The sequence below is a fragment of the Pteronotus mesoamericanus genome, unplaced genomic scaffold, assembly GCF_021234165.1.
Source record: "Pteronotus mesoamericanus isolate MK-2021 breed Mesoamerican mustached bat unplaced genomic scaffold, CSHL_Meso_final contig_173, whole genome shotgun sequence".
In the NCBI taxonomy this organism is placed as follows: domain Eukaryota; kingdom Metazoa; phylum Chordata; class Mammalia; order Chiroptera; family Mormoopidae; genus Pteronotus; species Pteronotus mesoamericanus.
The window spans coordinates 2,186,089-2,211,706 of NW_026555072.1; the positions used below are offsets into that span (position 1 = coordinate 2,186,089).

Here is a 25,618-nt window from a genome sequence, read left to right on the forward strand (position 1 = left end):
GCCTCAAGTCTTCTATATCAGGTTCAGATGTGGCTAAGGCTCTTTGGGTGCACTTTCTCCATTTCTTGATCCAGAGACCTATGAGCTAAATGAAAAGTTATATGAACACCCTCACCCACCCAACACACACCACCCAATACACACACACACACACACACACACACACACACACACACAATGGGGACAAAGGGAAAGAGTAACTGCAATAGATACTCCAAAAGAGGGAGAAAAAAGAGGCACATGTCCATCACTGTTCCATAACAATTCTGAAATCCCACAGAACAAATGTCAGGTCTGCCTGCTCCAGGGATAGATGTTTTTTGGTTAGGTCACAGTTCTACCTGGGAATGGCTCACCAGTCCATTTTAATATATTGTTCTTGGGTCTTCTCTCTGAGATGTTCTTTTCCATAAGAAATGGCCCAAGCTTGTAGCTGAATAACTTTCTCAGCTTCATTCCTATTCATAGAAGTCAGAGGGGAGTCCAGAGGCCACTTTTCATTCTGGACTGTTTCTGTCCCTTTAAGACCATCCCGGAGGTAGTGTCACTACTAAAACTCTATTAAAAACTTTAAAGATTTTCTATGAATCTGGTCTGTATTTGCTCTATACCTCAAATGCTACCTTGATAATTCTTTTTTTAAAAATTGAGTTTATTGGGGGTGACAATGGTTAACAAAACCATACAGGTTCAAGGGTACAACTCAACAAAACATCTGTATACTGAATGGAGCACCCATTGCCCCAAGTAAAGTACCCTTCCCTATTTATCCTGCCTTTGCCCTCTTTCACCTCACTCCACCCCATTTCACTCTGGCTATTACTTTACTGTTGTCTGTGCCTATGTGTGATTATATATATATTATATATATATATATATATATATATATATATATATATATATATATGTTTGTTGTTGTTGTTTAATCCCTTCACCTTTTTCTCACCCAGCCCCCAACACCTTTCCTCTCTGTCTGTTTATATATCTATGCTTCTGTTTCTTTTGTTTGTTATTTTGTTCATTAGATTCCACATAGAAGTGAGATCATATGGTACCTGTTTTTCTCTGACTAGCTTACTTCACTTAGCATAATGCTGTCCAGATCCATCCATGCTGTTGTGAAAGGTAAGATTTCCTTCATTTTTTATAGCTGAATAGTATTCCATTGTATAAATGTACCATGGCTTTTTTATCTACTCACCTACTGATGGACACTTGCATTATTTCCAGATCTTAGCTACTATAAATAATGCTGCAATGAACATAGGGTGCATATATTCAGGTTTCTTCAGATATATTCCCAGAAGTGGAATTGCTGGGTCAAAAGGCAGTTTCAGTTTTAATTTTTTGAGGAAATTCCATACTGATTTCCACAGTGGTCACACCAGTCTGCATTGCCAACAACAGTGCACCAGAGTTCCTTTTTTCTCCACATCCTCACCAGCCCTTATTTGATTTATTGATGATAGCCATTCTCTTGGTTGCTTCCATTTCATTTAAATCTTTTTCTGGGGATTTCTCTTGTTCTTTCATTTGGGGCACATTTCTTTGTTTTTCCATTTTGTCTTCCTCTTTGTGTTCGACTCTGTGTATTAGGTATATCTGCTATGACTCCCAAGCTTGTTATATCAGGTTGAATGATTATAAGGATAAACCTCGTTCCCCATGTATGAGTCACTATTCAGGGGTTGCCCCCGAGGCAGAGTTGTTCCCAGAAAGTTCTGGTGCCTGCCAGAGTTCCCCTTTGGCTGTTCCATTTGTGTGGCAAGTTGGGTGTAGCTCTGGTGAGTTTCAATGCCCACCAGTGGTTGTGTCGGTTCTGGGCCCACTTGAATGGGGTTCTGGTGCAGGTCAGTGTCAGGTGTGTGTAACCAGCCCTGGGCTACCATACTATTCACTGATTGTGGTTGTATCTTCTGGGCCTGGATATGTGTGGGAAGGACTAAGCTGTGTACAAGGGTCAGCTTCCTACAGCTTTGAGCGTCGGGGGAGGGGGGGCAAATCAATTGAAGGTCCAAGGCTCTCTGAGATTAGTGTCTACATGTTGGCTATTCCATCACCCTCTGAGGTTGCCTGGACTTTCTCCAGAGCCTTTTGAAGAAATGCTGAGGAGTGGGTCCCAGCTGGCCACACCCCTCTTCCCCTTCCACATGGCACAAGCTTGGTAGAGCAGGGTAACCAGGTCAGAAGGACAGGGTTATTGGGTCCCCTACTTGGGGGCAGTGTGGTCAGGCACTCAATGGGGAGAATGTGGCCTCTACTCCAGGGCCATACCACTCAGTCTCTGCTAGAGTCTGCAACTCTAGCTCCCCTAGAGCAGGGGTTCCCTGACCCCTGGGCTGGAGACCAGTACTGGCCTGTTAGGAACCCAGCTGCACAATGGGACATGAGTGGCTGCTGAGTAAGTGAAGCTTCCCTGGCATTACCACCCAAGCTCCACCTCCTGACCCCCGCCCCCACAAATCCATGGAAAAACTGTCTTCCATGAAACTGGCCCCTGGTGCTAAAAAGGTTGGGGACTGCTGCCCTAGGGGAAACATACCACAGGTTCGGGCTGGGTGCAGCCACCTGTCCAAATTGCAGGAGCAAGCGCAGCAGGGCAGGGCCACCAGGATTTGGGAAAATAGATCAAGACCATCTTCCGTCTTCCATTGGTGGTGATGTCAGCTAAGCCCGGGACTGGAGCCTCTGAGGGATATACGCTCTGAAAACCCCAGCTCTGAGTGGCATTCCCATCTTCCCACAGAAGTGAGCTCAGTAGGGTGGGGCCACCAGGACTTGGGAAAACATGTCAAGACAGTCTTCCATTGAGGGTGGCACTGGCTGAGGCTGTAGTGGCAGACAAGCTCTACAGCTCCCCTTAGCTATGTAGCTGTGCTTGCTCAAGCCCTAGACCAGAGTCTGTAAGGGAGATGCACTCCAAAGGCCCCAGCTCTGAGAGGCATTCCCTTCTTCCCCCTACAGATTAGAGCTCAGCAGTACAGGGCCACCAGGACTTGGGAAGCTAGAACAAGAGTCTCTCATTGCAGGGCGCGGGGGCGGGGTGCTGGCCAAGCTTACAGGTAGGGAAGACTGGTCCCTGTTCCAAAGCCTCACATTTCCATATCTGTCTGAGTGCCTATAGTTTCTCCATAGAAATAGCACACCAAAGGTCCCTGTTGGGTGCAGCTAACAGTCCTTTCTGCTGAACTAAAGCTTGGCAAGATGGAATTGCCAGTATTTGGAGGTCTGGTTAGTGTACTCCCCAGACTAGTGCTATAAGAATAGAAGTGCCTGACCCTGGGAAGTTGGTGCCTGAGGGCAGTGTGAGATATTGACTCAGGACCTGGACCTCAGAAGCCGACCCTCCAGATCTCTCTTCAGGGCCATGCCACTCAATTGTTCTCCTTATGACTCCCGTATGCCCTGAGTTGCCTTCCCTCTACTGAAGCCCCAGGAGAGTGCTTGAGAGCAAGCTTCTGTGCATTGGCCCTTTAGGAGAGCACCTGGGATTCTAGCAGACTCCCTCCTCTTCTTGGCAGACAGAGTCCCTACTGATTTTCACTGCCAGATGCTATGCAGGCTCTACTTCCTGGTCCTTGGTGCTCTGGGTTGGGTGTTCTCATGTGAGGCTGAGACCTCATGCTCCTTAAGGGGTACATTTGCAGTCAAGTATCCCTCTGGCTTCTCAGGTGCTGCACATGGGTGCAGGGGCAGCACTTCCCGTGTCTCCACCCTCTTTACCAGTCTCTATGTAGCTTCTTCTATAAATCCTTAGATATAATACTCCTGTTCAACTGTCCTTCAGTTGGTCATTCAGGTTGATTGCTCTATAATTTAGCTGTAAATCTGGTTTGGCACCAGGAGGAGATGAGTATAGCTTCCATCTACTCCACAGCCATCTTGAAGAAACTCTCCCAACATTGGCAATTCTTTTTTAAGCAGGCTCCTCTTTACTTTGAGAAGTGTGTCAGCCTACTGAGGACAATGTCATGAAGTGTACAGAAGCCATTGAGCTTAGCTGAGAGGGTCTGCCAATACCAACTTAAGTACTTCATACATTTTAACAAAGGGTCTTACAGCCATGCTCATGACTTGATCTGCACCCTGAGGCCATTTTTCACCTTGAAAATATTTTGATGGCTGGAGAGATGGGAGATGTGAAACTGATTTTCTAACCCAGCAAGTCCTGAATTTTTTTTTATTTCTTCAGAATTCTGCTTGTAAATGGAAGTCATTCTCTTAATTCTAATCTGTCTTTCTGTACTTATCATATGCAGTTAATAGAAGAAAACTAATACTTCCAACAGTCTGTTGAAAATCTCCTTAGCCAGATCCACAAGTTCATTTGATACATTCTCTATCTTCCCACCAAGCGTGGGGACTGTTTTGCCATTTTTTCCTTACTAAATAACATGGAATGTCATCTTTTCCAGCCTTTCTTAACAAATTTCCTCGTTTTTAATCTCCAGCTGCTTCCCAGGCCCAAAGCTAATGCTACATGTCTTATGCTTTGGTACAATATCCCCCCATGCATACACTTTTAAGTATTACTAGCATTTGTTATGCAACGAAGTACCCCAAACTTAGCTGTTTAAAACAATAATTATTTTATTTAACTCACAATTCTCCAGGTTGGCTGGGATAACTGGTATAGCTTCTTCTGGTATGGGCTGGCTAGGCTGGGGCTGAAGGTCAAGGAAGGCCACATTCCCATATCTGGCAGTTGACCTAAGGGGCCTTAGTTGGGTTGGCTCATCTCTGTTCCATCTGGTTTCTCATTCCTCAGTAATCTCAGCTTCTTCATTTGACAGTCTTAGAATTCCAAAGAGTAGCGAGAGAGTAAGCCTCAAGGCAGGCTTTTTCCACATTTCTCCAGCCCTTCTTGAATCTCTTTGCTAATGTACAGTGGCCAAAGCAAGTCACATGGCCAAGCTCAGATTCAAGGAGTAAAGAGAGAGCTCTACCTCTTAATAAAAAACAAAACAAAACAGAGTAACATTGCAAAGGAGCACGCATAAAAGGACAGGAGAAATCTGGCTATTTTGCATTGTACCATAATGAAAGAGGATAAAAATACAAAGTTATGGAAACCAGTATGAATGATAGGATTACATTTATGTGTTCATGTAAAATGGTATCTGCAGGTGTATGTACATATAAAACCATAATGACTTTAAAACTGTGAATTCATGTGAGAGAAAACTCAATAGAAAATATACCTGATAGACACAATTATATTAAATTCAAAAAATAAACTTCAATTATTCCTCCCATTATGCAATGTGTTCTGCCACAAACAACCTACAGAACTGAGTAGGTCTACACATCAAATATATTTTGTTGTCCTACCTTTCATTTTGTTGTCACTTTGTATTGGTTAATATAACACAGGAAACATGACTGACATAATTTTTCACACTCCATCTATAAAGAATTTTGTAACAATTTGCTTTGTAATACTTCTTCACAATAGGAAGGCTTTTTTCTTAATGCATAAAACTGATAGCATTTTTCCTAATATGAATTCTATCGTATTTTGTGAGGTTGTGCAAATATGAAAATTCCTCTTTATTCAATGCATTCTTAGAGTATCTCTTCTGAATAACTTTTCTCATCTCAGGTGAGAGAGCCTGACTAATGCTTTTCATTAAGTAATATATTCATTTAGGATCTGTCTTAGGTGGATTTTATTAAATACACTTGGACCTGACTTCTGTGATAAGACTTTTTCATTTTCAAGAAACAGGGTTACTTTCATGTATGAATATTACGATGCATACTCAGAACCGATTTCTGAGTGAAGCCCTTTCCACAGTCACTGCATTTATAAGGTTTATCTCCAGTATGAATTGTCTGGTGTTTATTGAAATTTGACCTGTCAGTGAAGGCTTTCCCACATTCTGCACATATATATGGTTTCTCTCCTGTGTGAATTCGTTGATGTACTTTAAGATGTGGTTTCTTGGAGAAGGATTTCTCACAGTCAGGACATTTATAAGGCTTCTCTGTAGTGTGAATTCTCTGATGTGTAATTAACTCTGACTTCTGGATAAAGGCCCTCCCACAATCAGCACAAACATAGGGTTTCTCTCCAGTATGAATTGTCTGGTGCTTATTGAAATTTGACCTGTCAGTGAAGGCCTTCCCACATTCAGCACATATGTAAGACTTCTCTCCAGTATGAGATTTCTGGTGAGTATTAAGATTTGACCTGTTGGTGAAGGCCTTCCCACATTCAGTGCATACATAGGGTTTCTCTCCTGTGTGAATTCGCTTATGCATCTGGAGTTGTGACTTAGAAGGGAAAGATTTTTCACAGTCACTGCATTCATAAGGCTTCTCTCCAGTATGAATTCTTTGATGTGCAATCAAGTGGGCCTTCTGGATAAAGGCCTGCCCACATTCAGTACATATATAGGATCTCTCTCCTGTGTGAATTCTCTGATGCATCCTGAGTGTTGATTTTTGGGTAAAGGCTTTCCCACACTCACTGCATTTGTGGTGTCTCTCTCCAGTATGAATTTTCTGATGTACATTGAGGGCTGAGTTCAGGGAGAAGCCTTTCCCGCATTCACTGCATTCATAAAGCTTTTCTCCAGTATGAGTAGTCTGATGCCTAAGTAGAGATGACACCTGGAAAAATGATTTTCCACATTCACTGCATTTATAGGGTTTTTCTCTAGTGTGAGTTTTTTCATGCATAATTAATTCTGAATTCTGGATGAATGCCTTCCCACATTCAGTACATATATATAGTTTTTCATTTCTATGAACTCTCAGATATATACTGAGTAGTGGCTTCTGTGTAAAAACATTTACACATTTGCTAAGTTCATGAGGTTTTTCCATAGCATGAACTCTCTGAGATGCAAAGAGGGGTGACTTCTGGGTGAATATCTTCCCAAGTTCAGTACACATATTTGTTTTTTCCCCAACAGGAAATTTCAGATTGTTACTGAGGTTGAGGACTTTTCCACACTGATTACTTTCACAGAATTTCACTCCTGTATGCATATTTTCATGGTTAGTATAAGAAGAACTCTGGGTGAAAACTTGACTGTGTCCAATAGTTTTATCAAAGTTATTTGTTGCTTTGTCTTTAGTATTAATATGTAAATCTAAATTATGCTTGAAACTCTTTTCAAATGAGTCACATTTTTGGGATCTTTTCCGTGAGGCAATAATATGATTTGGGCTTGGATGAACAAATTTTCCACTGTCTTTATATTCATGATGCCACTCTGTATTCATTACTTTCTTATTGACAAAAGTAGCATGACTCACAGGTTTGTTCGGTTTTTCCTGATATCTTTTTATCTGTTCAGCATCTTGCCACAGTTCTAAAATTGAATACAATGAATCATCTCTTATATCTTCACCCTCCATTTCATTATGAAATGAAGCTTTCCCAGAAATTCTTTTTTGTGAGGTATTAATCCCAAACTTCCCATCTAAAAAGAGGGAAAAAAAGTAAAATTGACACAAAGAATAGATAGCAGAAGATTAAAAGGTATATATAAGCTACTCCAAATTGAACGCAGGGAAACCAGCAAATCCGATGATGATGATGACAATGATAACGGGAAATACATATATATAGCAGTTGTTATGTGCCAAGCTCTTGCATGACACTTATGATGTTCCAGGCATTATACTAAGGAACATATACACATGAACTCATTTAATCCTTTCCGAAGTTCTATGAGGTATTTTCTGTTATTCACCTATTGTAGATAAGGAAGGCAAAGCTCAGAATGGTTATCTATATATTTTGTCCTAAAACATGGTTATTAAGTGTTGGAGATTGGAGTTCAACATAAACAATTTAGTTTAATTTTGGCAGGAGGCTTGAATATTAAGTAGGGTGGACTGAAGAGTAAAAAGACAAGGGTTTTCAGGGGAAAATATCAATGGAGAGCCTAGTCTTGAAGCGGGTGACTCAGAGTCTAAGTCCTCATTAGCTTCAGATTATAAATCCTCACCAATCCTGTTGTCTCTTGCTTATTAGCAACAACAGCAAATTCATGTGAGCAAATAACCAATTTAATTTGCAAAGGGAGCATATCCTAAAAGTTCTCATCACAAGGAAAAGAACATTTTTTATTTTTTATATCTATATGAGATGGGTGTTAACTAAACTTACTGTAGTAGTCACTTCACAATGTATTTAAGTCATTATGCAGCATACCTTAAACTTATACACTGCTGTGTGTCAATTATATCTAAAATAAAACTGAAAAAAATGTATTCATGCCTCTAGGAAAAATGTGGTAGTGGTAGCCACATTGACCTATATAAACAATAAATGGATTTGTATACTCCAACTCTCCATCACATGTAATTATTTTCTATTAAACACAACACTCATCAAGAGCCAAAAAAAAGAGCCAAATATGCATTCTTTTCAGAGACACATGAGACATTCCCTGAGATCATTTGCTGAAATCATAGTGTATTCTCAGACTACAACCTAATTAAATTATACAACATAAAGGAAACAGACAAATTCCTCCAAAAATACAACTTACGTATATTAAAGAAATTAAGTTTGTTTTTAAAACTTTCCCATTGAGAAAACCCCAGGCTCAGAAAGATTGACTGATGAACTCTATGAAACAGCATAAGAATAAATAACAACCTTTCTTTCTGCTGCATAGTATTCCATAGTGTATATGCACCATAGTTTTCTGATCCACTCATTTCCTGATGGGCACTTAGGTGGCTTCCAGCACTTGGCTATTATAAATTGTGCTGCTATGAACATTGAGGTGTACAGGTTCTTTTGAATTAGTGTTTCAGAATTCTTAGGGTATAATCCCAGCCGTGGAATTGCCAGGTCAAAAGGCAATTCCATTTTTAGTTTTTTGAGGAAATTCCATACTGTTTTCCATGGTGGCTGCACCAGCCTGCATGCCCATCAACAATGTACTAGGGTTCCCTTTTCTCCACAACCTCGCCAGCACTTGTTGTTTGTTGATTTGTTTATGATGGTCATTCTGAACAGTGAGAAGTGGTATCTCATTACGGTTTTAATTTGCATCTCTCTGATGGTTAGTGATGCTTAGTGAGCATCCTTTCATATGTCTCTGGGCCCTCTGGAGCTCCTACCCTTCATGGTAGGATGGTAGGACAGCATGGATGGAAATGGAGAGCATTATGCTAAGTGAAATAAGCCAGGTAGTAAAAGACAAATACCATATGATTTCACCTATAAGTGGAATCTAATTACCAAAACAGCAAAATATAACCAGAGACATTGAAATCAAAAAGAAACTGACAGTAACCAGAGGAGAGGGGGGTAATGGAGGAAAGAAGGTGAAGGGTTGTCAAGGAACATGTATAAAAGACCCATGGACAAAGCCAAAGAGGGGTAGGATGAGGGTGAGAGGTAGGAGGTGGGGTGGGGGAGGGTGGTGGGAGAAAATGGAGACAACTGTGTTTGAACAACAATAAAAAAAAAGATAAATGGAAACTGTGACGTTAAATTTTCAAGATGGGCAGCAAAGTGACTGGCTGTTATTTGCCCACCCTTTTTTACTAAAGTAGGTGTTTGTTTGGATTTTTGTTTTGTTTTTTGTTTTTTACCATCATGAAAATTATGGCTTTCTTGTTAAAACTTTATGCATACAACTGGAATTAAAGAAATCTGGTCTGAGATGTAGGAATAAAATTGTTTCTGTTTATTTGCCATAAAAAAGAGAATAAATAACAATCTTACATAGACTATTTCAGAAAACAGAGAAGGGAACTCATTCACAACTCATATTAAGTGGTCAAGCATAACCCTAGTACCAAAACCTGACAAAGACACTGCAAAAAAGGAAACTACAAGCCAGTATCACTCATGCAAATATTTTTAAACAAAAAATGAAAATAGAATCCAACAATATATATAATAAGGATAATATATCATAATCACCAATATTTATCTCAGAAATACAAGGTTAATTTAACATTTGAAAATAAATAAATTTACATAATTAACAAAATTAAAGCAGTAACTCATATGATCATTCTAATAAGATGAAGGAAAAGCATTTGACAAAATTCAACACTTAACTATGATTTAAAAAAAACTCTTTAGCAAGCTAGGATTAGAAAAGAACTTATATAACCTGATAAAGGGAAGCTTCAGAAAAACTACAGCTAACATCGTATTTAATGATATAAATTTTTTGTCCCTAATACTGGGAACAAGACAAGCATACCCACACTCACACTTCTATTTAACATCAAACTGAAGGTCTTAGTGAAATAAGGAAAAGAAGTAAAAAGCAAGAGACTGGACAGGAAGAAGTAAAAGTGTCCCTAAAGTGATAATCATTACTTACATGATTTTTCAAGGAATCTACAAGAAAACTAATAGGTGGATTTAGTTACACCTCAGGATACACAATGTACAAAAATCAATCACCAGTGATCTATACTAGCAATGAGCAATCTGAAAATAAAATTTAAAGAAACAATGCCATTTACAATAGTGTCAAAAGTTAAATATTAGGAATAAGTTTAATAAAGGATACATAACATTTCTACACTTAAAACTATAGAACATCACTGAACAATATCAAAGATCTAAATCAATACAAAAATATCCATGTTCATGGATTAGAAGGCTCAACATTGTTAACATGTCAATTCTCCTGAAACTGATCTATAGAGTCGATTCAACTCCAAACAGAATCTCTCTCACAGGCATGTTTTAAAAAAGTATAAACTAATTCTAAAGCTATATGGAAATGCAAATTACCTCGAAAAGCCAAAGTAATAAAAACAAGCAAAGTTGGAGAACTTATCCCACCTGATTTCAGGGCTCATTATAAAAGCATGTATGGGTTTGTCAAAAGGACTGTATATTAACTATATTTTCTTATTTTCTGTACTCTTAATGCTCTGCCACCTGGTTCCTGGCTTATCCTGGAGAGACTGTCCCTCCCAGGGCTAGTTAATTCCTAGAGATAGCAAATGACTTCCCTGTGAACATACCTTTCAGATGCAAACCAACCAATCCACAGCCCATATTCACCAACTATCTCCTTTATCTACCCTTCACAGTTTGAGTCACTATCTCCCTGCCCTAATCACCTCAGGGCCAGGTACGAGGCAACTAGGGACAGTCCCTGCACCACAGAGCCTCCAAAGAATTACTCAAACTAGCCAATCCTAAACCTTCCCAGTCTGCTTACTCTGCCTCACCCATTCTTTCTCAAGAAAATCACAATAAAGGCTCTTGCCCAAGCTTTCCCATCACAACTTCTGCCTCCTGGCTGACCCTGGTGCTTTCCCTTGTGGTCTTGCATGGTGTGGCATGACCCCTCCTCTTGGGAGCTATGAGTTACAAACTATCTTTTCAGTGGAAATTATCTCTGGATCTGTTGGCCTCACCATACCTAAATAATAACAAAACCAATATTTTAAAACAGAAAGAATCATCCATCAATGGAATAGAACACAGAGTCCAGAAATAGGTTCACATATGTAAGATCAATTGAATTGATGAACATGACTTGGAAATTCAATGGGGGAAAAGAAAGTCTCTTCAACAAATGGTTCAGGAACAACTGAATATCAAATTGAAAAAATGAACATCAATCCTTACATGAAACACACAAAATGGATCACAGACCTAAACTGAAAAAGCTAAAATGGTAAAATTAATAGGAGAAAATATGAGAAAATCTTTGTGACCTTATGGTAGGCAAAGATTTGTTAAACAGATCACAAAAAATATTAATGAGTTTTTAAAAGATGATGAATTAGGCTTTGGCCAGGTAGCTCAGTTGGTTAAAGCATTGTCCCGATACCTGAAAGTTGCAAGTTTGATCCCTGGTCAAAATACATACAAGTAGCAATCAAAGACTTCATAAATAAGTGGAACAAAAAATCGAAGTTTTGCTCTCTCTCTCACATCAATTAAAAATATGAAAAGATGATAAAGTCCATCAAAATTAAAATGTTTGGTCTTTAATAGGCACCAGTAAGAATATAAAATTGCAAGGCACAGATTGAAATAAAATATTGGCAATACATAGATCTGGCAAAGGAACTGTATCTAGCAAATACAAACAATTCTTACAACTCATTAAGAAGACAAACAATCCAATAAAATGAGAAAGATATTTGACATTTCACAAAAATAAAATACAAATGGTCAATAAGCACATGAAAGATATTTAACATCATTACTCACCAGAGGACTATGCAACTTAATAACATCATTATAAGATACTATTACATATCTATTAACACTATAATAGCAAAAATTAAAGAGACTTATGATAGCAAATGTTGGTGAGGATGTGGAGAAACAGGAATTCTCATGTATTGTTGTTGGGAATGCAAAATGGCACAGCCACTTTGGAAGACAGGTTGGCAATTTCTTATAAAGGAAAGCATATACTTATAATAGGACATGGCAACTCCATTCCAAGGTATTTACCCAAGAGAAATACAAACATGTTCACATAAACACATACTAAAATGTTCACTGCAGTTCATAATAATCACCTGTCATCAATAGGCATATCAACAAATTACCATATATTCATACCTTGGAATAGTATTCAGCATCTCAAAGGGACAAACTAGTGATATACTCAGTAACATGGATAAATCACAAAATCCTTATGCTTAATGAAAAGAGTACAGACAGTAAGGTTCCACTGATATAAAAATTAATAAAGACCAATTTAACTATAGTGACCAAAAAAAGGTCAATAGTTGCCTGGGGCCAAAGTGGTGGTAGGCACTGACTACAAGAGGCATGAGGAAACATTTCTGTGTGATGGAATGTTATATAACATGATTGTGGTGGTAGTTATACCAGTGTGTACTTTGTCAAACAGTACACTTGAAATGGATACTCTTTACTGTGTCTAAGTTATACCTTAATAAAGTTGATTTTAAAAGGAAAACTGCTGCATGACAGTGATCACTAAGTCAGAAGATGAGAGAGTGGCATGGAGATAGGGCAAGTGGAGAGGGGTGAGGAATCTGAAGGTGATAAGTACAAAGGGAGGAGGTGAGGCTGTTTGTAGGTGACAGTTTATTGCTACCTTAGAGGGAGAGGACAAACGTGAAAGGAAGAAAGTGAAAGGATGCTAGGAAAAACAGGAGTGAGGCAACCAAATGATTTTCCAAGAAGGCAAACCCATTAAAACCTGAAATGTACAATATATGATAAGACTCTTAAGACCCTGGGGTTGGGGTTAAATAATGAAGCATAAAAATGTGATGAAAGAAGAAAATGTCCAAGAAAGCAACATCCATAGTGAAGAAGACTGAAATATGATCCAGAGAATAGGAATTGCAGTAATTCTCCTAGAGGAGAGCCAAGCAAAGAAGACAATTGATAACAGTTAAGAAAATAAATGGAGAGAACAATTTAGTACCTGAGAGGCCAATGTTATTCTCAAGCAATTTCTAAAGTTTAAACCTTCAATAAAAGCAGCAATAATAGCATCTTAAAGGTACCAGCCTCTCTTAGGAAAAAAAAAAGTATTTCCATGCCTCCTTTCTGCCTGGGTCACACTCACCTGAACAGCTTTGATGTGGGGTTTCCCCCTCCAACATCCATGGATCCTCTCCTTGCTCCAACTTGAAGATGACCTCTGGTTTGGGAACTTCACACCCTGTTAATAGGACATAGTAGAGAATTGGATCCAGCTAGTTGCTTTCCATTTGTTCTTTAGAAAAGTAACCATATTTCATTGGGAAAGAGTGATAATCATAGAGGTGAAAAGGACAGAAGAATCTCAGACCAATCAAGGACGACATCACCACACATTTTAGATGTCCCAGAGCACTCAGCAGCTGGGAATGGAAATACCCACACTGACATTCTGTCTTAGTTTCCTAGGGTTGCTATAACAAAGTACCAATAACTGGCTGATTTAAAACCACAGAAATTTACTGTCTCATATTTCTGGAGGCTAGAATTCTGAAATCATGGTGTTAGCAGAATCATGTAGCAGGATCATGTTCTCTCTGGAGGCTACAAGGAAGAATCCTTCCTTTCATCTTCTGGCTTCTGGTGTTTATGGCAATCTTTGGTGTTCCTTGGGTTGTAAATGCATCACTGTGGCCATTGGATTGCTGTTTTCTCCTTTTTTTAAAGATTTTATTTATTTATTTTTAGAGGGAGAAGGAGTGAGAAAGAGAGGGAGAGAAACATCAATGTGTGGTTGCCTCTTGCGCACCCCATACTGGGGACCTGGCCCGCAACCCAGGCATGTGCCCTGATTGGGAATCGAACCGGTGACACTTTGGTTTACACGCCAGCACTCAATCCACTGAGCCACACTAGCCAGGGCCAGATGGCTGTCTTCTCCCTGTGGGTTTCCTCATCATCTTCCTTCTACACATGTCTATTTCTGTGCCCAAATTTCCCTTTTCTTAAAAGGATACCAGTCATATTAGATTAGAGCCCATCCCCATGACCTCACTTTAACCTTATTACCTTTATAAAGACCCTATTTCCAAATAAAGTCACATTATGAGGTACTGGGGGGTTAAGACTTCCATTTATCTTTTGGGGGACACATCCCATCAGATCTTGCACTCTGACCCCCCAAAATTAATATTCTTCCTCTGTTCAAAATATACTAACCCCATCTCGATATCCCCAAAAGTCTTAAGTCCAAAACTGTATCTAAAGATCACCAACTAAAAATCTCAAACATCATCTAAATCACCCAAATCAGTTATGAGTGAGACTTGAATATGAGTCATCTTGGGACAAAATTACTCTTCATGAGAACCTGTGAAAGAAGACAAGTTATTTGCTTCCAAAATACAATGATGGGTCAGGTACAGGAAAGATATTCCCTTTCCAAAGGGATAAATGGGAATGAAAAAAAGGATTGCAGATCCCAAGCAAGTTTGAATCCTAGCAGGGCAAATTCCATTCAACTTTAAAGGCTTGAGAATAATCCTCACTGGCTCAATGCTGTCCTTTAAATGGACTGGGGTGGTGGTGCCACCTCTGTGGCCCTGGGCCAGGAACGGCAGCACTCACTATTACCCCTAGAGGTTCACTAGCAAAATGTTTGCTTCCTGTACCCATGAAATTGTGCTCTGCTGGTCTAGCTGTCTTAGTTCCAAAGGGAAGAACGCTTCCATCCACCAGCAGACACAACAATGATTCCACAAAAGTGGAAGTTAAGGACACTTTGGGCTCCTCGTGCCTCTTAATCAACAAGCAATAAGGGAGTTACTGTGCTGGCTGGGGTGATTGAACCTGTCCATCTTGGAGAAACTGGACTGCTACTGCACAATGGAAGTAAGGAAGAGTATGTCTGGAACACAGGCAAGCTGTTAGGGCATACTACCGTGCCCTGTGAGTAAAGTGAATAAAAAAATTACAACACTCCAATTCAGGCAGGATTACTAAATGATCCAGACCTTTCAGGAATTAAGGTTTGGGTGAGTCCATCAGGTGAAGAAACACAAGCAGCTGGAGTGCTTGCTGAGGGCAAAGGGAATAAGGAATTCTGCCTCAAGGCCACAACACAGAAACCTTGCCTCAGTTTGCAGCCTGCTGGCCTGCCCTGCAGATTTCCAACTCAATATTGCAATAAACTCTTACCTGAATTTCCAGCCTGCTGGCCTACCCTATAAATTTCAGACTTACAGTCCCCACAATCAAGTGAGCCAATTCCTTAAAATAAATCCCCCTGCATATATGAAAGTGTCTAATATTTATATGTGTGTGTATTTTGTGTATATATATTGTGTGTATGTGTATATGCACGCGCACACACACACACACACACACACACACACACACGCTGTTGGTTCCATTTCTTTGGAGAACACTAATACAGATTTTGGTACCAAGAGTAGTTTTAGAGGAACAAAACCTTGAATCTTAAGGATGCATTTTCTGAATTGGGGTTCCTAGAATTAGTTTCCTATTCTGATTATATTTCAAGGCACTAATGACTATTTCCAGTATTAGAGAGGGCACTGACAGCCTGTGGCATGATGCAGCAATAGAGATATGCAAAAATATCATCATTGGGTACTCCTAAATAAATGCTTATAAAAGTTAAGATTCTGGATGACCGTGCATTTAATACCTTAGAAATTTCTGTCAAACAAGTATAATAAGTTTGGCTCATTGCTCCTAACATCTCTGGACAAAGTGCAAAAACAAAAGGATGAGCTCAGATATTTGATTTCCCAGCTCAGGCACTGCATAAATGACCTAAAAATTTCTATTTCTGTCCTTAAAGAAAATTTTAGCTTCTGCAGCTTCAGAGCTGAGATTGCTGGAAACCAAACCCAGAGTATCATCCTGAGAGTGGCTAAATTACAACCCAAAATGATTTCCCAACTTGGCAGGTGCCTGCCATTAAAGTGAAGTCATTGATTGACAAGGAATGGGATCCTGAAAATTGAATGTGACCATAAGAGGACATGGAACCTCTAAATTCTGATGAGTCTTCTTTGCCAGCAGAAGCAGCCTTTCCACTCCTGCCTGAGCAGATTACCCCTACTTTGCCTGAGGAGCTTGCAAGGGCCTCCCTTGAGGTACCTGCCTCAGAAGACACTGCTGATTTCCTTCAGTACCCACCCCAAAAACCCTCTTTGCTTCCAGACTTGTAACTTGACTCAAGTCCCATCAGGCCCCAAGGGGTGATGTGCAGAGTGTGACCCTTGAGGAGGTGCACTACACACCAAATGGATGGTGTGATTTGTCCAATTTATAGACAGAAATCTGGGAAATAGGTGTGGAAATGGATATTAAAAGTGTGGGGTAACAGAAGAAACATAAAGTTGGATTAGGCAGAATTTATTGATATGGCCACAGTAAGCATATTTGGAGTTTAATATTGTCACTTGAAGGGTTAGGCAGGGCTTGAACAGTTTGGTTGGTTGGTTGACGGAGACAAAGACCAAAAAATGGTCTATATTAAATGCGGATGACATACCAGAACTACTTTGGTATACTATAGAGAAAGATACCCAAGGGCTTAGGAAAATTGAAATGTTAAAGTGGATTTATCATGTAAGAATTGCTCACCCGCACTAGGAGGGTCCAAAGAACACAGGTCATCAAAACTGTGAGAAATAAATTTGTGAGAGGGGCCCCCTGTACACTCGAAGTGCTCTGTGAATGCTCTTCTCTGTAGGTCAGAAATTACAGTAAGAAGTATGGCCAGTGAATTGGGAAACCTAAATACAATGCGGGTAATTGGATTCAGGGATGTCAGGGACCAAGGGGAGGCATTTAACTGCCAAATGCAAGGTGTATGTGATTACCGTAATGGACAGCATGGTCACACCAGTATTTAGCATAGTCTGATTTGCAGGGACCTATTGTTGTTGGTTACTTAATCATGATGTCCCTAGAACAGATACAGATGGGCAATCTACTAAATCTTTACTCGATCTGTATAAGGAGAAGTGTTTTAGGTCAAATGAACAGAAGTCTAATTTGAAACATAAAAACAGAGTCCTGAATCCTCAATTACCAGACTTGAGCCAGTTTATAGACCCAGAAACCTTTGAATTAAGGGAAGACCAGGTCCCTTGAGGAAGGGCCCCACTATACTGCCAAAACGTTATACTACCAATCTTTCTCCCAGCCCTCCCTGAAGGAATCTACAGCCCTTTACCAGGGTGACTGTGCACTGAAGAAAATGAAATAATGAGACTTTACAGAAATTACTGGACACTGGCTCTGAACTGACACTGATTCCAGGCCAGGAAACCCAAAGATCACTGTGGCCCACCAGACAGAGTAGGGGCTTATGAAAGTGAAGTGATTGTTGGAGTTTTAGCTCAGGTCTGTCTCACAGTGGGCACAGTGGGTCCCCGAATCCATCCTGTGGTTATTTCCTGAGTTCAGGAATGCATAATTGGAATAGATATACTCAGCAACTGGCAGAATCCACACACTGGTTCTCTGAACTGTTGAGTGAAGGCTACTATGGTAAGATAGGCCAAGTGGAATTGCAGAGATAGTGCCACCATCAAGGACTTAAAGGAGGCAGGGGTGATGATTCTCACAATATCCCATTCAACTAGTCTATTTGGCCTGTGTAAAAGATAAATGGATCTTGGAGAATGACAGTGGATCATCAGAATCTTAACTAGGTGGTGAGTCCAACTGTAGCTGCTGTACCAAATGTGGTTTCATTGTGAGCAAATTAACACATCCCTTGGTGCCCGATATGCAGCTACTGATCTGGCAAATGCTTTTTTTAAATTTTTTTATTTTAGCCATACCTGTTAGTAAAGACCATGAGAAGCAGTTTGCCCTTTACTAGGGTAACTGTGCTATAAACTAGGTATATATAAGCAAGTCCAACTATACATCTTTACTGTTCTGCCACAGAGGTATTGGAGCAGAGCCCTGCCACCCTCTGTAGATAACTAGTCTCCTTTTAAGAAACAGTTTTTGGCTCGCTACAGAGTCTCAACGTATTTGCTCAATGAATTTAACCATATTAGTCAATGAAGGAAAGAAACTTACCAAGAATTCCCTCAGTAACAGTGAGTGGACACAGAAGAGCCCGGTACTGACTGAATTGAATCCTTGCCCTGTGGTGGGACACAGCAAATATGGGGTATGGAAGATGCACTTCCTCGTGTCACTTATAGGGAACCCAGGTCCTTCTGATTGAGTCCTAACCTGTGGGTGGTATGAGGCCAGTAGCAGCCCCTGGAGCACGGAGCCTGGGTCTTCTCAGAGCTGTGTTGCTTGAAAATGCAGCCTCACGTGAGTGGCAAACTCCATGTAAGGCTAAATATCAGCATGAAACCAACAGTCAACAAGTACTGTAAGGGAAAGTTGAAAAGAGCTTTGAAGAGAGCATGTAACTGTTGAGAGGTGTGACTTCAAATCAGATGTGGTGACCTTATACCTTCAGCTCTAGGTGGTAGTGCTGTCCCCTCAGTCCTGGAACCAAGTAGGTGACTTACCTTTTGGAACCAAAGAGGTGACAGCCTATATCCTAATATCTTCCCGGCCTGTGCCCTCTGGGCCTTTGGTGGCTGTGATAGCCCTGCTGGCTTCTGAACCATTCTTGGGGGTCATACCTCCCTTTTTTTTGAAATTAAACACATATTCACAGCCAAATAGCTTTATCAGCCTATTTCCTGTCTCTAGAATCCCAGAAATCCCATAGCCTTCCTTCATTTTTTTCCTGTCTGTCTTCTTCAGACTGACTGGATCCACAAGTCATACACCAATCTTTAGCAACTGTTTGTCCAGCCACACTCTTGATTTTCTTTTCAGAGTACACCTCATTTTTAGCAATATGAATAGGCTGAGAATTTTCCAAATCTTCATGTTCTAGTTCTTTTTACTAAAAATTCTTTAACTTCTCTCCTTCTTTCAGCATTTTAGTCTAAGTTGCAAGGAGAAACCACACAATGCCTTTATACTTTGCTCAGAAATCTCCTCAGCAAAATATCCAAGTTCATTGCTTACAAGTTCTACTTTCCACCCAAGAGAACACAATTCAGCCAAATTACCTGCTACTTTATTTTTTTTAAATATTTTATTTATTTATTTTTAGAGAGGGGAAGGGAAGGAGAGAGAGAGAGAAACATAATGTGCGGTTGCATATCACATGCCCTCTACTGGGGACCTGGCCTGCAACCAAGCCATGTGCACTGACCGGGAATTGAACTAGCGACCCTTTGTTTTGCAAGCCAGCACTCACTCCACTGAGCCACACCAGCCAGGGCTCAAATTATCTGCTACTTCATAACAAGGATTGCCTCTGAGTTCCCAATAACATGTTCCTCATTTCCATCCAAGACCTCATCAAAACCACCTTTAACATTCATATTTCTATCAATGGTCTCTTCAAGGCAATCTAGGCTTTTCTAGGCTCAAAACCTTCCCAATCTCTGTCCATTGCCCAATTCCAAAGTCATTTCCATGTTTTGTTTTGTTTTGTTGTAGGCATTTGTTACAGCCCCACCCCACTTCCCAGCACAAAAATCTGTATTTCTTTTCTTTTTTTCCCTTCTTTTAGGATGGCTCTAACATCCTAAAATGGGTGGCTCGAAGCAACAGAAATTCATTGTCTCACAGTTCTGGAGAAGAGGAGTCCAAAATCAAAGTGTCAACAGGGCTAAACTCTTTTTGAAGGTGTTAGGGAAAGAATTGTTTTATGCCTTCCTCTTGGCTTCTAGTGGTCTCAGGCACTTCTTGGCTTATAGATGCATCACTCCAGTCACATTTCCATCTTTTCCTTGTGAGTCTCATTGTCTTCTCTGAGTATGTTGGTCTCTGTATTTGTATTTCCCTTTTTCATAAAGATACCAGTCAGACTGGATTAGGACTTTCTTTAATAACCTCATTTTAGCTTGATTACTTCTGTAAAGACCCTATTTCCAAATAAGGTCACATTCTGAGTAACTGGGGGATAGGACGTCAACATATTTTATTTGGGGGACACAATTTTACCCATAATAGGCTCCTCACAGATGAATAGGGTGACTGTGCTTACCCACTGAGAGCAGGTGGCTATAGTTCTCCAGCGTCACCTCCTGGTACAGGCGTCTCTGAGTAGAGTCCAGTTGCTGCCATTCTTCCCTGCTGAAGTCCACAGCCACATCCTCAAATGACACCGAGACCTGTAACAACAAAATCCTATTCAAGCTGACATGGTTATCACTGGGGAATGGGGAGTAGATAGATAGGAAATAATTTTTAATGATTTTCTTCACCACAATATACCATACAGTATGTTGGTGTATGTTTATTAAACACCTACTTATACATAATGTTGTGTAAAGTACAAACATCAAATCATAAATTTTTTCTATTCACTGTGTACAATATTTAGTCTTTCATTTTTAAAAAGAATAATTTTGTACAGAATTTGACCTTGATCCTATTATGTTGCTCATTTTATTTAAAAATTTGTGTTGCAAACTTTTAGCAGGAAGCATGTATATACATTTTTTAAAACTTTACATAGGGACTTCTGGTCAAGATGGAGGCACAGGCAGACATGCTTTGCCTCCTTGCACAACCACAAAAAGAATTACAACTAAATCTCCAAACAAATAACACACAGAACTTTCAGAACATAGAACTATATGGAAGTCCCATAACCAAGGATTTAAAGGAGCCACAATCAACCAAACAGGTAAGAGGGGTGGAGACAAGGAGACAAGGCAGAGAGGCAAGACGACACGGTGTGGCGTGGAGAGGTGGTGGTGACAGAACAGGCATAGGCGGTCCCACGTTCACATGTGGTGGATAAAAACTGGGAAGGACACCTTGGGAGTGAGCGATCCCAGCCCCAGGTCAGACTGCACAGCCCAGGGTTCCAGCACTGGGAAGATAAATCCCCATAACTTCTGGCTATAAAAACCAGTGGGGGTTGGGGTGGTGGAAGAAACTGTTGGATTTTCAGGAAACTTCGCTTAAAGGACCCATATGGTCTTAAAATGTACTCAAACTGACCCACTCTGGGATTCAACACCAGGGCAACAGCTGGAGGGGTGCCAGTTGGATAAGGGGGGTGGGTGAAGTGACTAGGAATGGGGTGAGTGCTGGGCAAACCCCTAGAGGCCAGATAGCAACAGTTCCCTCTCTGAGCCCTCCTCCCACACAGAGCACAAAGCGATGAAGCAGGTTGCCTCACCCTGGCGATTACCTAAGGCTCTGCCCCCACACAATTTACAGGTGCCTTTTACAGGGAGTCAAAGCAGCTCAACCTAATACACAGAAACAAACACAGGGGAGGCTGCCAAATTGAGGAGACCAAGAAATATGTCCCAAATGAAAGAACAGAACAAAACCTCAGTGAAAGCACTAAACAAAACAGAGAGAGCCAACCTATCAGATGCAGAGTTCAAAACACTGGTTATCAGGATGCTCAAAGAATTCATTGAGTATGGCAACAACAAAGAAATGAAGGTTACATTAAGTGAAATAAAGAAAAATCTACAGGGAACCAACAGTGAAGGGAAGGAAGCCAGGATTCAAGTCAATGATTTGGCACATATGGAAGAAATAAACATTCAACCAGAACAGAGAGAAGAAACAAGAATTTGAAAAAAAACCAGGAGAGTCTAAGAAGACTCTGGGACACCTCCAAATGTGCCAACATCTGAATCGTAGGGATGTCAGAGGGAGAAAAGGAAGAGCAAGAAATTGAAAACTTATTTGAAAAAATAATGAAAAAAACTTCCCTAATTTGGTGAAGGAAATAGACATCCAAGTCCAGGAAGCACAGAGAGTCCCAAGCAAGTTGTGCCCAAAGAGGACTACACCAAGACACATCATAATTAAAATGCTGAAGGTTAGCGATAAAGAGAGAATCTTAACAGCAGCAAGAAAAAAGAAGAGAGTTACCTACAAAGGAATTCCCATAAGACTATCAGGTGATTTCTCAAAAGAAGCTTTGCAGGCAAGAAGGAATGGCAAGAAATATTCCAAGTGACGAAAAGCAAGGACCTACAACCTAGGTTACTCTATCCAGCAAAGCTATTATTTAGAATAGAAGGACAGATAAAGAGCTCCCCAGGCAAGGTAAAGCTAAAGGAGTTCATCATCACCAAGCCATTATTACATGAAATGTTAAAGGGACTTATCTGGGAAAAAGAAGATCAAAACTATGAACATTAAAAAGGCAACAAATTCACAACTATCAACAACTAAATCTAAAAGAAAAGCAAACGACCAGAACAGAACAGAACCATAGGTATGGAGATCATTTGGAGGGTTACCAGCTGGGAGAGGGGAAGAAAGAGAATGGGGGAAAAGGTGCAGGGATTAAAAAGCATAATTGGTAGATATAAAGTATACAGGGGGTGTTAAGAAGAGCATAGGAAGTGGAGAAGCCAAAGAACTTATATGCATGACCCATGGACATGCACTAAGTGGGGGGGATTGTTGGAGGGAAGCCAGGTACTGGGCAGGGGGGGGAAAGGGGCAAAATTGGGACAACTGTAATAACATAATCAATAAAAACACATAAAATAAAATATGGGAAAAAAACTAAAAAACACCACATAGCTCCCTCTACTGCTCCTTTCATTCACTTTAAAAAATATGGTCATTTTTTTCTTTTCAAAAAAGATTTTATTTATTTTTAGAGAGAGGGGAAGTGAGCGTGAAAAGGAGAGAAACATGGATGTGTGAGAAAAACATCGATTGGTTGCCTCTTGCACGGCCCCAACCGGGCATCTGGCCCACAATCAAGGCATGTGCCCTGACTGGGAATGAAACTGGCGACCTTTTGGTTCATGGGACAATGCCCAACCCACTCAGCCACACCAGACAGGATGGCCATTTTCTTTTGATGCCTTTTTACTGCTCATTTCTAATTTAATTCCACAGTGGACACAAAATATATTAAGTACGATTTCTTTTTCTTTTTTCTGTGTCCATGAGTTTTTTCTCTTTTTTCCTTTTTGCTTGATTTTTGCCCCAAATTTAAGTGGACATCCTACAAAGAAAAAAGTTGCTACTATGCTGTAAAGCCTGAGTTAGCCAATGGGCACAACTGGAAAGGAATGTGGCTGTAACTGCAGAATGGAGGCATCCCTAAAGTTGAAATAGATGGTGTCATTCACAAGAACCCTGCCATGTGATACAGAGTTCTGGGCATACTGAAAAAATGAAATGTTCATTTGGTTGAACCCTGAGCAACTTGGCTGTATTGTTCAAAACCAAAAACCAATGTAAGTATTTCCTTGCTGGCATGGAGCCACCTTCTCACTCCATGCCTTACCCCTCCCTTCCCCTCTACCCTGAAATCAGCTGCTTTAAAGAAATGATTAGGGCTGGGACAGAGGGTTCCATGTTCCCAAGAGGGACAGAAGGCCATACGCACAACCTCTGAGTATACTGGAGAACTTCACGGAAGGGAGAACCTCAGACTTTTAAGGCTCTATTGGATACAGGTGCCTAATGAGTGCCCATTCTACCTGACCTCAAGGAGGTGAGGGAGCAGCCAAATTCAGCTGATAGGGTTTCAGCAGGGATTAGTGAGGAAAGGCACCTAAACCACCTTTGGAGGGGAGGGGTTGGGCCAATTCAATGTACTGTCATTGTAGCTTCCACGGCTGAATGTGTCACTGGTATGGTGCTTTAAATGCTTGTTGTGTGAATGCTAATAAGTCCAAAGGGGGTTCTCCTGTTTCAGGACTGATGTATGTGGAGACATAGTAGCAGGGCATGCAAATCACTTTCCAACCCATCTCCAAGTCCTCTGCAGGTGGTCTAACAGGAACAACAGAGAATCCCCAGAGGACAAAGGGAAGTTACAGCCTTAATTAAGAATAAAAGGTAGGTGTAATAAGATATATTACGTGTCCATTCAACAGTCTTGTATGGCAAGTGAAACAGCCCAGCAAGGGCTGCAGAGTCACTGTGGATTACTGCCAATAGAATTCAGCTGTCACCCCCATGGCCCTGGCTGTTTCAGACGTTGTGACTGTTACACACTGCACAGATTGGCAATGGCACATTGGATACTGGGTAGGATGTTGCCTAGGTTTTATTCTTTTTCTTTTTATCCCAGTGGAGTTGGAAGACACTTCATGGATCTCCCGTGCTTCTATACATCTTTCTGGGTATGACAAGAAAGCAAGGGAATGCCCTTTCCCTGGCACTTCGCAGGTTTGTGTTGGCAGTAAGCAAATTCGAGGCTGGCTTCCAGGCTGCTATTAACCAACAGGTTCCCCAGGTTCAGTGTTCATTTCCTGCAATGCAACTCACAGCACACACTGGCTGCTGTCAAGGATGATCTGAGCCACCCCTGTGGGAAATGGGGCTTAGGGAACCTACAGTCAAAGGTTTTTGTTGTGTTTTTTTAAATGGAATTTTCCCTGTGGCCAAAGGGGGAAAAGACCTTTCTCCACCCCTTCCCTTTTCTTAGAGCAATTCCTTGAGAAAACTGGTAATTGTATATCTTTCTTCTGCCCATTTGATACGTCTGTTAATCTTTTGAAAACCTAAATAAATCTTTTGTCAGAATTACAGGGCAGGAGCCATCTCTTTGAAATGCAAACATCAAGGACAATAGAGCCCCTATCTACTTGTCACCCTGGGAGCACAGCCTAGGTGCCTGGCTCCAAACTGCAAATTACCTGCTTGTCATAGAGACAGAGGTTTGATTTTGCCTTTGGATGAAGCCAATTAACTAGCACAGATGGCCACTCCAAATACCAGGTGAACCTAGGGTGAACTAAGAAAGAATGATGAGAAAAACAACACTTTAGTCCTCTTGCATGAGGACAAGTTATCATTTATCTTGAGAACATGCATGTGATGCTTGTATCTGCTCAGCTACATAAAATGGTGATATTTCTTTTTTATCTTTGTAATCTCATTAGCAGATTGCCCATGATGTAAATCACAGTTTGGTTTAATACTCAGTAATAAAATTATTTTCTTTCTTTTTTACATTATTAGACACGATTTCCTGAGTTTCCAGGAAATTAAAAAAAAATTCCCCAACAATTTGATCAGGATGGATGGTCTGAAAGTTCTCAACTGAGCAGGCCGGCTAAGGACCAGTGAATTATAAAATGCCTCTCTCCTAGCTTTGTGCTCTTTCCAAATACTAGCCAAATGAACCATGCTCTCCAAATTCGAGATTTTATTCTTCAGTAAGAATATGCTACACAAGACCTAAAATCCATCAGGATCACT

General features: G+C 40.5%; 1 protein-coding gene across 2 annotated transcripts in view; it reads right to left on the reverse strand.

Annotated features, from left to right (window-relative positions):
- Positions 1-5,736: 5,736 nt before the first annotated feature.
- ZNF81 (zinc finger protein 81) overlaps positions 5,737-25,618 on the reverse strand; it is a 49,794-nt gene continuing 29,912 nt past the window's right edge. For both annotated transcript variants that reach the window (XM_054566475.1, XM_054566476.1), the window contains 3 exons: positions 20,454-20,580; positions 13,518-13,613; positions 5,737-7,433 (listed from right to left, as the gene is read on the reverse strand). In XM_054566475.1, the coding sequence (XP_054422450.1) occupies positions 5,737-7,433; positions 13,518-13,613; positions 20,454-20,580 (1,920 nt within the window). The remainder of the gene's footprint in view (positions 7,434-13,517; positions 13,614-20,453; positions 20,581-25,618) is intronic.